Raw genomic sequence first — 15,368 nt, forward strand, 5'->3', positions numbered from 1 at the left:
CTTTGTTATATAAGTATATCTTAAAACATTCCATTTTTCATAATTTAATTATTAGACAATGCATGTTAAGAAAATCCACAAAAAAGTGATTGTCTGTTCTTATATTACAACTAGCTAGTTATAAAATGGTAATAATTACATTGAATCTAATACTTTACAACTTTGTATTTTCATATATACTAATTGAAATTATCGTTTTTTTAAAAAATTCAAAAATACTACACCAATCCAATCATTAAGTATTTAATAATAACTTGTGCAAAATACATAATACAAATGTACAATAATATTTAACACATGTGATTTTGGATATTTAGTAAATGTATATTTACACGTGATTTATTTAAAGCTTTACAATATTATTGTATCTGCTTATTTTGGGTATAATTTAAAATATGTGCTGGTTTTGTATGATTTTATATGGTTGTATTTGACTTATTCTAATTTTGTCCATAATTTGATACGTAGGTAGTAGAAACAAAAAAAAAAATATTTAAAAAAAAAACGTCTAGAATAGGTTTCGATTGTTAACAATCTGATACATAAAAGAGATATTAGGTTTCAGTTTAATATAATCAAAACTTAATACGTTTTTTATTTAAAAATATTTAATTTAAAGAATATTAGACTTCACTTATAATAAAATATGAAATCTAATCTTTTTTTTATTTGAATAAGTTATTTTATTTTGAAGATAATAGGTTTTAGTTATCTGAAAAACCGATACATTTTTAAAATTAAACCATTTTTACATAAAAATAAATAAATAAATAGGTTGAGTGGTAAGCACGTAAGAACAAATATTCATTAGTGCATGACAACATTATATAACTCATATTTGAGAAAAGTGAAAGATTAGAATGCATGAATTTGATAAGAAGAAGCAAGTGGCGTCGGCCCTCCCATTTCAAAGGAAAAAACATCTTACGATAATGCTTGCTAGATAATCCACTTCACCAACTTGTACACATTTTTTAGGTTTTCAACACAGACAACTTTTCTCTTCTTTCATTCAACTTCAAAAAATGGGAAACACCACACAATACTAAAACACCAATATGCATACAACTTAACCATACCAAATATTCTCATGTAGTTATAAGAGACTTAATTATATTATAATAAGAAAAATGTATCTTTAACAAATTTTTTTTGACAACTTTTTTACAACTGTTTTTGTTTTTGTAATAATTGTGATTGATCTGTTTTAAATATACAGATCAATAAAATAGTAACACACAATCTATTGTCAAAAAATTGTTCAAATATCATGATCCTTATAATAAATATATTATAATTAACTTTCATTATGTTATAGTAAATATATAAAAAAAAATTAAGAAATTACAAAGAAACTCAACTTACTTATTCCACCATTCATGGTAGATTAAATTAGAATACAAATTTTTTGAATTATTAACGAGTAGATAAAAAAGAAACTTAGATTAATTTATTTTTAATTTAACTTTATATATTAGGAAATAGACTTTAAATCTAACTCAATCTCACAAAATTAGTTTGTAATGTGAAACTTCCAACAATATTATATATGAGCGGAATTAAACACCTAAAAAATAATATCTTGAATAAACCATTCAACATATATAAAAATTATTTTGATTTATTTTAAAGTTTAATTTATTTAATGCCTTATATACTATGTAGTTTATTCTTAATACATAATAATTTACATCATTATTTTAATACATAGGATGATTATTTTTTTATGGAAAGATTTGGATCCGTGAAAATATTATTATATATTTGACTTAAATATCAAAAATCATTTCAACCACAAAATGAAAAAAAAAATATATTATCCTGCAATATACGTGAACTTTATTAATATTCCAAGTTATTGAAAATCACAAGTTACCATGTAATGACACTCGATTTTTACATACATATTGTTTTACGTAGATATGAAAAAAATAAAGATAGTACTTAGAATTACACATATATTACATTAAATATAGCATGTATATCCTTCAAAATAAAATACTAAAAACACATTTTTCTTTATTTTTTTAATAAAACATCTATAACACTTCTGGTTTTTAAAATACACTTTCTCTCTTAAATTTTCCATAAAAAACTTATCTTTTTTATGTTTAACTAGTGAAAATATATGTTGAGCATGTGTATTATTATTTTTATGATAATAAAATTATTATTATATTTATTATTATAATTATAAAATTAAATATAAATAGCTTTTATAATTTCACTGTAAATAATTTTTATTTATTTTGTAGATAGTTTTATAATTAAAAAATGGTTAAGTTTAATGAAATGATTACATTTAAAGAAATGGTTACTTAAAAGTTAAAATTAATACAATAATTATTTCAATTTAAAAAAATTATCTAAAGGGCAAAATTAAAAAATAATTGGGGACATAAGGTGAGCCTCTTTATACATAAATAAATTAATTTATACTCCTATTTTATTTATGAAACTTAAAAATTACAATTCTAAAATTTAAAAATCACACACACACACATATGTGTGTGTGTTTTATATATTTAAATCTGATTTTAATACAAATATATATTGAAAAAATTAAGTATAAATATATATATATATATATATATATATATATATATGAATATTATTTCATTAATAATAAGATACCTGAATGTCTATTTTAAAATTAGAAAAGCCTTGGTATGAAATCTTTTCATAATTAAATCATTCAACTTTATAAAAAATATATATATATTTTTAAATGTTAAAGTTTCAATTTTCATTTTTTTTAATTATAGTTTAGCCTGTGTGCCAGCTTTAAATAAGATAAATGAAGTTAGTAACATTGTTAGAACATGAGAAAAATTAATGCTGTTTTATTAAAAGCATAAAAGGTGAGTGATGTATAAAATCTACAGATATAAATGTTATTTTATTAAAAACATGAATGTATATATTAAAATCAAGAGAATTATAGATGTCCTTTAACACTGTTACTAATTTCTAATTAACTTTAACACAGTTACTAATTTCTAATTAAGTAACCAATTATAGAAATAAACAAAAGACTGTTTTATTTAGAAAAGGGTTTATTTTCTGTATTTCTGCAGTTTCGCCTTCCCTTTTAAATCCATGCTTCAAATATTAATGCTAATAACAACCAAGCTGGCACATGAAGCCCCTTTATGCAACGCAGCGTTTCACCTGACACTGCCAATTTCATTATTATAATTTATTAAAAAAATATAAATTACGGGTTAAATATGTTTTTAGTCCCTGTACGTTGGGGCGATTTAGTTTTAGTCCCTCTTTTAAGAATAAGGTACAATTTAGTCCTTCAACTTTAGAAAACTCTGATTTTAGTCACTTTTACCAAATTTTTTTAACTTTATTTATTGTTTCAGACACGTTTCGTTATAGCATTTGAATAAAGTTAAAAAAACTTGGTAAAAAGGATTAAAACCAGAGCTTTTTAAGGTTGAAGGACTAAATTGTATCTTGAAAGAGAGACTAAAACCAAAATCAGTGCAAGGTATAGGGACAAAAAAGATATTTAACCCATAAATTATTATTCTTTTCACAATAAAAGGAAATATATAATTAAAGTACCTGCCGTCGGAGAAGTCGGAGGAGAGCCACTGGTCCCTGATTTTTCCGGTGGTGGCTGAGTTTCGTTAGGTGATGAGTCAAACCCTAGATTAAATCCCCCACAATCCCCTCCCAAAGTGCCTGGATCATATATATTTAATTTAGTTTGATTAAAATATTTTTGGTTGATAAAAATTGTTTAGAATTAATACATCAGTCTAATTTTCATATTGAATAATTTATAAGAAAATAAAAAATAAATAAAAAAACATATTTTTAGTTCTTGAAAAAGCAATAGATAATAGATAGAAGAAGTAAGCAAAAGGAGATTATTAAGAAAAAAGCAATTTACATTTCTTAATGCAAATGAGCTTTGGATCGCCGAGTAGATTGGCAGAGCCTTCATTGCAATGACACCTAAAATCAGAGCCATTACTCTCACAAGTTCCATCTCCACACAAATTCAACAAACAAGCTGCATACAAAACAGTACATCAAACTCTGCATATTTTGTTCTGCAATTCAACACAAGTATTTATATGAGCTTACGATCCTTAAATGTTGTAGGTGGAGAAGATGGCAGTGAGGAAGAACCATTGCCACAGTTTAGATCAACAGTACCTGCATCTTTCATCTCAGCAAATATATATACCCTTTTCTTCCAATCATGCATAATTTACTTCCTATCATGTATCAACAAGGATAACAACAATGAAGATGATCATGATGATGCATGACTCACAATTGGGAAGAGCACATGGTGGTAATTGGAAAGAACCAATGTTAGGCTTCTTCCAACCAGATTCACAATCGCATGTGAAACCGAGTATATCAGTGGAAGAAAGTTGGCATGTTCCTCTCCCACAGTATACTACATCGCATACATTGAAAAAATCTACACAAACACATTAATCAAATGAACAAAAATATATTTAAGTCTAATTCAACTTCAGAAAATCGATTTATAACGTGAGATTCCCATTCACGTGTATATTATAAACTGACTTTATTTCTACTCGATGTAAGACTTTTAATTAAACGTTCGTAATCAAAATTAATAGAATAAATGGTAAAAATGGAAGAGATGAGAAGGATTTTAAATATATACTTAGTCCTAGGTTGGATATTAACGGTGTGGAAGTAGCAGAGACTTGACATGTGAAGAAGAGGGGATATAAAGAAACAAGGACCAAACTTGTCCAAGTGAATTTTCCCATTTCTTCTTCTTCTTCTTCAATTCCCAAGCTATTTAATGACCATGGTTATGGTAATTTAATGATATGGATTGGTGACCACCAGTATCCTATTTCAAAAGTTTTGAGTGTAAGTTTCTATAAGTACAAAATAGAGTCGACACAGATTCTATATTCAAAAAAAAGTTAAAAAAATTGAAATATTTATATTTTGGATTATGACTCTCTCTTCTTTAATTAATGGTGAAATATACATCTGTTGTAAGATATACCTTATTTCATTGTATTCTAAAAAATCTCTAATTATATTTCCATTTCACTTATTTTAAATTTTTTATTTGTTATTCCGTGAGTATATAAACTTGTAAGTTTTCCTCAATCTTTACTCTCATAAAAATAAGGGTGTTAAAAATTTCTATCACCAAAAAAAAAGGAGTATAATTCATCCTTGTATGCTTAAATTAAGAGACAGATTTTGCAAGTACTATTGTTTTTCGAATGATGAATCAAGAAGTTTTCACTTAATCAAGAAATAGAGTATAATTCATCCTTGTATACTATATAGAAATTTTCACTTAATTTTCAACTTGACCCTTTGTATAAGTACATGGCTTTCAGCTTCATGCCAAGAAATTAAGATTATCATAATTTTTTGAGTGAATAAGACAATGATACTTTCCTGTTACTTTGATTTTCTCACTGAAGAAGGAAGAACGTGATGAGATTGCCGTTTTCATGGCGACATAATCAAGAAATTCAATGCCTCGTCGCAAAGAAAAGACAAAGACGGTTGAAGGCATCTAAAATTCTTGACTTATATCAGGAATTTTCACGGAATGTTTGATACAGAGCGCACAACAACATCATTAGATGCAAAACTGATGTACATTCTAAACTGACAAAGTGATGTATATTAAAGCACAAGAACTGCTTTGGAATAATGTCAGACTAAATTACATTACATCAAAATTCAATGATCTCGCAGATACAAATTAACAATTGAAGATCCCTCCAATACCATAAAACTACAATGAATTTCGTCAGCAAACGAATCAAACATCATCAACAAACAACAGATACAAACCACCCACTAATAGGAAAAAAGAAAAACAACACTACCGTGGTTGATGTTTTTCCCAGTCTTTCATGCTGATCCAAACTCGGTAAACCACTTCTCGTGGCGTTCAATGTCGGCCTGAGAAACACTTCGTTGGACCTTTACCAAAGCTTCTTCAAAATCACACATGGCAACAGGGTCCTTTGAAATCTCATCCTTGGACATGTTCTTGATTTCATCACGAGTCTTTCCTGCTATCTTTCGCCTCATACCATTCAAGGAAGCATCACGACACACATTGGTCAAATCATCTCCACTGTAGCCCTCTGTCCTCCGAGCCACTTCATCTATATTCACATCAGTCGCCACCTGGTGAAAGTGAAATACGACTACCATCAGCATTAACAATAGTAATAATCCAATCATAATTCAATTGCAGCTCCACACAATAAAAATTATAAGGTTAAAATCCTATATGGCCAACACAGAAATTAGCATCACAACTTGCCTCAACAGTCTTCAAATTTATCCGGATCAGCTCTTTACGACTCTCGAAATTTGGAAGAGGAATATATATACGTTTTTCCAGCCTTCTCCTGTGGTGCATTAAAAGCATCAAATTGAATCAGAAAGCGTAAAGAAAATATCTTACCACACACATAACTAATCGTACATTTTTATAACTTACAGCTTAAAATTGTAAAGAAAATAATGCAGAAGAAAAAAATGCAAACCTTAATGCCTCATCTATATCCCATGGGAAGTTAGTTGCCGCCAAAACCATTACTATTTTACGGCTACCATCTTCATTTGTGGCACTATTGCTTACACCATCAACCTGAACAAGAAGTTCAGATTTCACTCTTCTAGACGATTCATGCTCCCCAGATGCCCTGATGAAGTAAATGTGAATTCAATCAGATCTCGATATAACCTCGATAATCAATCCAAAAGAGAGTGAAGCCAACACAGCCTACGAATGTGTACAAGCAATGTAAACAATGGATTGAATGAAACTTCATTTTGGGGAAGCATAAAAAGTTTGAAAGACTACTAATAAAATGGATGTCTTAAAGAACAAGAAAGCCTCACCCCCTTGCATTGCATAGAGAATCAATTTCATCAATAAATATTGTGCTTGGTGCATATGCTCTTGCAAGATCAAACAAACACCGCACCATGCGCTCACTCTCACCACGCCATTTAGAAGCCAAAGTTGCAGAAGATACGTTAAAGAAAGTGGTCCCACATTCAGTAGCAACCGCTTTAGCAAGAAGTGTCTTCCCGGTTCCTGGGGGTCCAAACATGAGAACGCCTTTCCATGGCCTCCTGATTCCCTGAAATAATGAGCACCAAACTTCAATATTCCCCAAAGCACTTAATTCACAGAGATTCAAATGTGCGGATATTATGAGATTTCTTATAGAATAAGCCTAATCAAACAAACAAATTTCTAATTAAAAATTCCAAGAGTCATATGCATGTAACCGGAGAAGCGTGAACTTATTTTCCAATAACAATTTCATAAACAAGGCTTAGTTGGAAATCAAGTTGTATGCAAAAGCAGGTTATCATAATGTCAAACAAATGTCTAAAATAACCACCGTGATAACAATTAGAGTATCATACAAATCACAATTCCAAATTATTAGTTTTAAAATAAACTATGATTATTAAATATAACTGGATTGTAGCATTAAGTAAGCCAGCTTTTTACGAGAATTCAGATAGAAATTTAATCAAAATTACCTGGAAATATTCAGGCATCCACAAGGGAAGCACAACAGCTTCTTCTAGAAGTCTTTTTGCTTCAGTAAGTCCTGCAACATCATCCCATCTAACTCCAGGAGAGGTTTCCAAAACATCCCTTTCAAGCATTGCAGCCAATTCAGGATCGGGACCTTCATATTGACCCTTCTTTGACTTACCATCTTCAGAATCACCATTTTGTCCATTCTATTAGCAAATTCAGGGACAAAACCACGTATCTAAGAAGTTAGACGTTTTTCAAACTGTCCAGACTTAGGGATGCAATATGCAAAGGCCAAATTGATAATCCGAGAAACCACACAACATGAAGAAGAAGAAAAACTTTGCCTTGGATCTAATACAAAATTAACACCTGGATACAAAACTCACTATTTTATATTTTTTTTAATTTATACTTCACTACTGAAAATAATATTGATTGTTCCAATGAGTAAAATAATTTTTATTATTAAGGTTGAGTTGCTTGGAGTTGCTTAGAGAAGCAACTAGAAAACTTATCAAGTAGCTTTAGAATGCCATGTGATGTGAGACCACTACAATGGAAGAACTGTTTTAAGTAACCCAAAAGAACCCCTAAGCATCTTCCACTGGAGATGCTCTAACTTTAGCCATGTTATTTCTTCCACTTATATAGCTTAGACTCGAGTCAATTTGGTAACAACATATCCAAAATCGACTTCGAGAACAAGTTTCCAAAACAGCATTACATGTTGAAACCAAATTTTTAATATGTGTAATCCAAACCAAAAAACACTTCACTAGAAACTCACATTTACTTACAACCAATTCCAGATTACAGAAAAATTAAATATAATCCAAACACAAAGTATGTCACTACATAATAAATTTAAACAAGAATCGATTTCACCAAAATCAAGTTCATTCAATGTCAAAGTTGCAACCACTCATCCAAAGACACCCTATCAATGCTAAGAACAACCTATTCAATAATTAAGGTGCCATAAGATTAAGCAAATAAACCAACAAAATATGGTTGAGTCCACCAACCAAATTGAAAAACTATCCTTAGAAACGACTTCTCCAACCAACAGCATACAGTGAATGCTATCCAACAAACTGCCTCATCAAAGTTGAAACTTACAGTAACAGCTGCAGTATCCGTCTTGGTATTGGTAGACTTTCCAGAAACATTGCCCTTCTTTCCAGCAGCGGGCGCTCGTGTCCCCGAGTTAACCCTACTAGTAGCACCACCTTTAGCACCACCACGCCCAGTTGCACCACTTCTAGCAGTAGAACCTCGCGCCCAGGCCCCATCTTGGGGAGATTTGCGGGTACCCACTTGACCGGCCCTGGCGGGTCTCCTACTGGTATCCCTACTGGGTGGGCGCCATACATCAGGATCATCAAAAGGAGCAGGACCGCTCGATGAAGTGGGGTACTCATCCAACGGCTGAAAAACAAAAGACGAGGACTTGGCAGAAATGGGAGGCGAAACGGCGCGTCTTCCAATTGGGTTTTCTTTGAAAGCCCTTCTCTCCGCATCCAACTGTTTCACAACTTCGGTTTCTTCCGAAAGCGCTTTCTTCACATTCATCCATTTTGCGCGAATCAAAGGGTCCTCGACGGTGCTCAGGTGTCTGAAAGAATCGTAAAAAGCAACGAATCAGTGAAAGTGACAGAAATTACAGGAAATTGAGAAGAGAGAGAAGAGTACTTGTTGATCTGAGCAAGGGCGCCGTCGAAGAAGATGATGGAAGTGTCGTAGAGCCCTTCCACAGCGTAGTCTCTGGCTAACTTGAGGTGCTCTTGCAACCCTCCCAAGGAACCTCCAACCATTATCTTCTTCTTCTTCTTCTTCTTCTTCTTCTTCTGATTCTGCTTCTGTTCCCTACAGTGACACTTCCTCCTTGGAACGAAACGAGATGGTGTTCTTAGATGGGCTTTGAAGTTTTGAATTTGAGTCCAGTGAGATGGGCCCACCAGCCCACAACCACTTTTCTTTTCCTAAATTATGAAGTGGCCCAGTTTCTCCTAACTATTCCTTTTTACTTATATTTCTTCTGTTAAAAATAAAATGTCAACATAACGTTATTATTTTTGCCTTTTTCATTTTGAAAATCTAACCTTTTATTCTCTTCCTCTCCCTTTTCATTTGAATTCTTTCACTGGAATTTGGGGGTAATCATGTCAACTCATTCCGTTCAAAATTCTTTAAAGTTTTGATTTATTTTTAATATATTTTTATATTTTAAATGGGTTAATTTTTATAATATAACCTATTGAAAATCTCACATTATATAGTAATTAAATAAATTTATAATATATAAATGGTTGATATGGCATTGTTTATGATAGAATAATTTGACTGAGTTGTATGAAAAGTAAACGTAGAATCAAAAGCTTTCGTTTTGATCTAAACATTTGAGTAGTATTATTTGAATATGAAAGCCATTAATGGGGTGGAGTAATACTGATACCAATCACATTCAAAAAATATAAAATAACAAGAAAATAGGTTTCAGTGAGGGAGGTTCAATCCATACAAGTTTTTTTTTTTTTAAATCATGTAGAATAAATAATTTATATTCATTTTTTTTATTTTGTTTTGTGAAACAATTGTTGAATAATAAGAAAATAAAGAATAATATGTTTTTGGTTAGAGTTCGAAATGTAGTGTCAGATTCCCAATCTTGAATGTGAACAGTCCCAATCTACTTGAAAGGGGCAGCTCATCCATTTATTTGAATTTAACTTCTCAGTGTGTGTTTTTTAAATAACTTCACCAGCTGGAAAAAAAAAAGTTACCATGAAAGTGAAATAATAAATAATTATTTCTCCTTTTTTATTGCATTAACTATATATATTATAGGATATATTGAATTGTTGCTAACGACAAACAAAAGTAGGAAAACCATGATGTTAAAAGATTTGGGTAGTTTATTCGCGGGTAAATTTTTCAAATTTAACCAAGTGGTTATTTTTTTTTTAATAGATTGAGTATGACGATAGTAGTTATCACTTAAACGCAAAAATACGAGTAATTTAATTCAAACAAATCATTCTCGTTGGATCTATCGATGAAGAGATTAATTGATAGTCACATACACTAATGAGATATGAACTCAACCAATCGACGTCATTCTTTATACAAAATTTTAAAACAGTGAGTTATTGGATTTTTCATCTTCATATAATATTCTACTTTCTAATTTTTATTTAATGTTAAACTCGCATTTGGATTCCCAACAATTCAAAGTTATAATTATTCACATAATATATACATAAAAGTTTGGATAATGATACTTAGACAACATTTTTTTGACAACATCATTTACGTGTCATTTTGTGATTGGTCCAAAATTACCTCACAATCAATAATAATGATATAAATATCACCGTAGACCAATCACAGAATAACACGTAGATGATATTCAAATATTGTCAAAAAAATATTGTCTAAATATCATTATTCTAAAAGTTTTCTTAAAGTGATAAAGTTTCATAAACCATACTTTTAACGAAAGAAATGGCAATGCAAACTGAATTTATAATTTGAATGATACAAAATCAAGTGCTTGTTATTTTAATGAAAAGTCATATATAGATTTATTAGAAACTTGATTATTAATGTCTTTTTTTTACTTTATCAAATTCGAAAGAAACATTATATATCTCTTTTTTTATATTATTGATATTGTCAACGAATGTTCATCAAAATAGTTATAATAATGTACACTTATATTCACACAAATAACTATTTCATAAAAGTAAAGTTTAATTAATAACAACAAAATTCTTATTGAATAAAGTTCTTATTAATTAAAGTACGCTGACTAATTTAAATAAATGTGCCTCTTCACTCATGGTAATTATATGTTATAAAATTTTTTAAAGGATAATGATATTTAGACAACATTTTTTTAACAACATTTGAACATTGATTATGTGTCAATCTGTAATTGGTAAAAAATTACTCCACAATAATGTTTATGATTATTATTATTGATTGTGGAGTAATTTTTGACCAATTACAGATTGACACATAATCAATGTTCAAATGTTGTTAAAAAAATGTTGTCTAAATATCATCATCCTTTTTTAAAATGATAAAGTTGAAATATGTATATTATCATGTTTAATATTTAAGATAAATCTTAATGATCCAATGATATATTTGAATGCGATTAATTAAATATATTGTGTCATTGACTATTAAATTCTATTTATTTTCATACTTAATGATCCAATAATAATAAGTTTAATATTTCATTCTAACGGTAAACATGATGACCAAATTATAATACGAGAAAACAGATATACTCATTTACTCATTAATGATTATGATAATTTAAACAAATAGTATCATATAATAATTTGAATAAATGTCAAATAATTATAAAAAAACAGGAAAAATAATTAAACATGTACCTTAAAAATAATAAGTTACAAAGGAGATAAAAAAAAGTTAATATAATTTTTTAGATTACCTAATAAATTAAATATGTTTTAATTAGAAAATTTCAATTAATTACCAATGATTTTTAAAATTAATTGTATAAGGAAATAATTTATTTTTATCTCGAATTCAAAAGAAAAATGGATGGAAGTGATTTTAGTATAGCAACATATATATTATTCTATTTATCCCAACATGAAAGTATTAATTGTTTTTACATGAATAATGATAAATAAGACGAAAATTTATCTCTCCACTTATTCTTTCCTTCTTTGTCCTTTTGGGTGTATTATTTATTGTTTTAATTTTATAGTACGAAAAAAATTCCAAATACAGTTCTAATAATTATTATTACGAAGTTTCCCTCTCCACCAATGCATTTAAAAGTACGAATCCATGCAACTGCGAAGTTTCAATTATGTTTGTTTTTTCTGCCATTAAAGCTCTGAGGCAATGATCATCGTGCATGTCTTCTTTATGGCTTTTTCTTTCCACATTTTTCTACTTTCATGGTTAATTTTTTTGTTGGTTAACTTCTTCTCTAAAGTTAAATCAATATAATACCAAATATTGGAAACCAAACACGTACTATAATTTTCATGTTCAACACTTTATTGACATGAGTTTAAAGGTTTTTATTTCATGAATCTATCGTTTAACATGTTATTTGATCAATCACATATATCTAATTTTGCATTCGAGATATATTTATTGGATAATGATACTTTGACACTCAGAATGTGACAAATTTTTTACACCGCCACGTGTCACATTCTGGGTGGTCCACATGTTTTAAAAAATAAAATGACAGAACATGGATTGAATGTGTAATGATAGACCTGATATCAATGTACAAATAAGTGGATAGTTTAGGCTAACTTTTAGCACGAGGAGGACATTTTTGAATCTGCGTTATTTTTACATTGATACTTTCTCGTGCTAAATATTAGCCTAAACTAGTAATTTATTTGTACATTGATACCAGGTCTGTCACTACATATTGAATCCATGTTTTATCATTTTATTTTTTAAAACATGTGGACCACCCAGAATGTGACACATGGCGGTGTAAAAAATTTGTCACATTTTGAGTGTCAAAGTATCATTATCCATATTTATTTCAGTATAAAATCTCACATATTAACTAAAAAAAATAAATTTTACAATATATAAATAAATACAAATATAAGTTTTGATTAAATTAAACTTAAAATTATTTTTATTTTTTAAAACATCGGCATTAATAAACTAAAGATTCTAATTTTATTCTAAAAAAAAAAAAAGCAAGCTACTTCACCACGTTTAGTAACTTTGAAGCCAAGATAAAAATTGTTTATGTATTAAAAATTGAAAGACTTCCCTCTTAAAAAAATTTTGTTATCATGGGCATGTTCGTGTATCCTAAAGAACCAATAAGGGTTACCTTTTGACAAGTCAACAAAGAAATTTAAATCTTGAATTTGTCTCCATTGGGAGGGTCCACTCGTTACTATCATGTGATGCATGGTTAACACTTACCAATAAAACTTACTTACAACTATTAATTAACACTAACATTAACCACTAATCTATCCACTCCAATTTTTAACACACAACTATACTATATTGTATATTAATCCTATACCCAAGTCAAAAATATTTAAAACAATAATCATATATATTAGTCCTTAATATTTTCTGTTCAGATTTAAAAATAAATAGTGAATCCAACGACAACTAAAGAAGTTTGAAAAATTATAAAAGTTGTGTAAAAAAAAGAGACAACCTCTTGAAACTGGTCTGAATACAAACTTTTAAAAGAGAGTTTGAACATTTAAAAATGAAAGAATTATCGAGTTTATAACTTAAATACAAAAGGTGAATGTTATTATTATAAAAATATATATTTAACTCCTTAACTTTTAGTTTTAAAATATTAATCCTTAACTTTAGTAGTATGTAAAGTTTAGTTTTTCTAAACTAAATTTTATTAAGTTTATTTAACATTGACACGTTTTCATTTCAATAATAATAATTAAAAACACATGTCAAAAATCAAATATATTTAATAAAACTTAATTAAAATGACAAAATTGACATAGTTTAAAAAAAAAAAAATTAGTCTAAAATTTTAAATAAAAACCAATTCTAATAAGAATTAAAAACATATTTAATTAATACATTTTAAATCTTCTTCGAGAATTTTTTTTTTTTTAACCAACAACCCATGATTAAAGGAATCATTTCCATTAAACCTAAGAAAAAAGCAAGAGGTTAACGAAGTTGGAAAAATGTGGATCCATGTTGACTTACTTACAGACATTGTTTATTTTTATTTGTGATGAAAGTCTTATATGTATGATTAAATATACGAATTTAAAAAATGTGACATTAATATTTGAGAAATACTAGATAACATACTTTAAATGTCGATCTGAAATGTAAGAGACGTTGAAACGGGTGAGTTGGGACATATGACTTATAAACTAAGGGTAGTTTCACTTAAATGTGGGACACAGAGGAGCCACATGCCCCTCACATATGCATATCTGTGTCCCAAAGCTGCTAAGTCACATGCTTATGATATTAAATTATCTTAATTTTATCCCTAACATATGGTTCGAAAATATTCAAAACATTCCAAAGTTTTTAATTAGCTTGTCTAGCTGTTACTCTCTTAACATGGTTCTCTTTTCTTTGTCAGAATCTCAGTCTGTTTATCACCAGAAATTTGAATTTGGATTCGCACAATTGGTACTTGAGCCACACCTTCCTGATTATCGGCATGTGTTTGGTATTGAGTCAAGCTTGTACCAGTTTGTTTTTAGTATCACTTCAAAAAATTTATTATTATTGAAGATATTTATGTGTATATAAACTCATAATCAATCCTTCTTTTATTTTATATGTGACTTTGTTTGCATCTCAACAGTCTTAAAGTTTTAGATGAAGAATAATGTCAATTTCTTATATGATATTATTGATATCTGTATCTCTTCGATGAACCTCCATTTCCATAGTCTCAACAATTTGAATTATATAATTATAATGCTGTTTTGTCGTCTTGTTTATTAATTTTCGTTTACTATTGAGTTTTTATTATCTAACATGTTTGAATGAAAGTAATAAAAATTAATGTCGTTTATATTAATGATAATGTTATTTTATAATAATTTCACAAAGTCATATTTTTCTAAAAAGTAGAGATAAATAAATAAAATAATATTACAAAATAACTCACATTACATTTAAAAAATAAATTAAACGAGACATACTCAAATTAAAAATTGTAAAAATTTTAAATACGAAAGCCCTACAAATTTTAATATACACTCATTTAAAAATACTTAAATTTATCAAGGATTCACACTTAATTAAGAAACTAATTTCTAACAAA

The 15,368-nt window shown here is 28.6% G+C and overlaps 1 protein-coding gene and 1 long non-coding RNA gene across 2 annotated transcripts; both read right to left on the reverse strand.

Annotated features, from left to right (window-relative positions):
• Positions 1-2,952: 2,952 nt before the first annotated feature.
• Positions 2,953-4,176, reverse strand: LOC111242574. The gene is made up of 4 exons (XR_002669768.1): positions 4,105-4,176; positions 3,908-4,030; positions 3,577-3,696; positions 2,953-3,177 (listed from the first exon to the last, which is right to left on the reverse strand). It is a non-coding gene; the product is annotated as an uncharacterized LOC111242574 (long non-coding RNA).
• A 1,456-nt stretch (positions 4,177-5,632) lies between these two features.
• On the reverse strand, positions 5,633-9,454 carry LOC106772885 (katanin p60 ATPase-containing subunit A1). The gene is made up of 7 exons (XM_014659506.2): positions 9,251-9,454; positions 8,678-9,173; positions 7,555-7,761; positions 6,898-7,142; positions 6,540-6,698; positions 6,314-6,401; positions 5,633-6,174 (listed from the first exon to the last, which is right to left on the reverse strand). The coding sequence occupies exons 1-7, from the start codon at positions 9,370-9,372 to the stop codon at positions 5,893-5,895; spliced, it is 1,599 nt and encodes a 532-aa protein (XP_014514992.1). The 5' UTR covers positions 9,373-9,454; the 3' UTR covers positions 5,633-5,892.
• Positions 9,455-15,368: the final 5,914 nt, after the last annotated feature.

Source organism: Vigna radiata, chromosome 9 (genome assembly GCF_000741045.1).
Source record: "Vigna radiata var. radiata cultivar VC1973A chromosome 9, Vradiata_ver6, whole genome shotgun sequence".
NCBI lineage: Eukaryota > Viridiplantae > Streptophyta > Magnoliopsida > Fabales > Fabaceae > Vigna > Vigna radiata.

Excerpts from the sequence above, each read along its gene's own strand:
- LOC106772885 (XM_014659506.2), bottom strand. The coding sequence starts at position 9,372 with ATGGTTGGAGGTTCCTTGGGAGGGTTGCAAGAGCACCTCAAGTTAGCC. Across the intron at positions 7,143-7,554 it reads GGATGCCTGAATATTTCCAG|GGAATCAGGAGGCCATGGAA; the intron begins GTAATTTTGATT and ends TCATTATTTCAG. Across the intron at positions 6,699-6,897 it reads TCTCTATGCAATGCAAGGGG|GGCATCTGGGGAGCATGAAT; the intron begins GTGAGGCTTTCT and ends TTACTTCATCAG.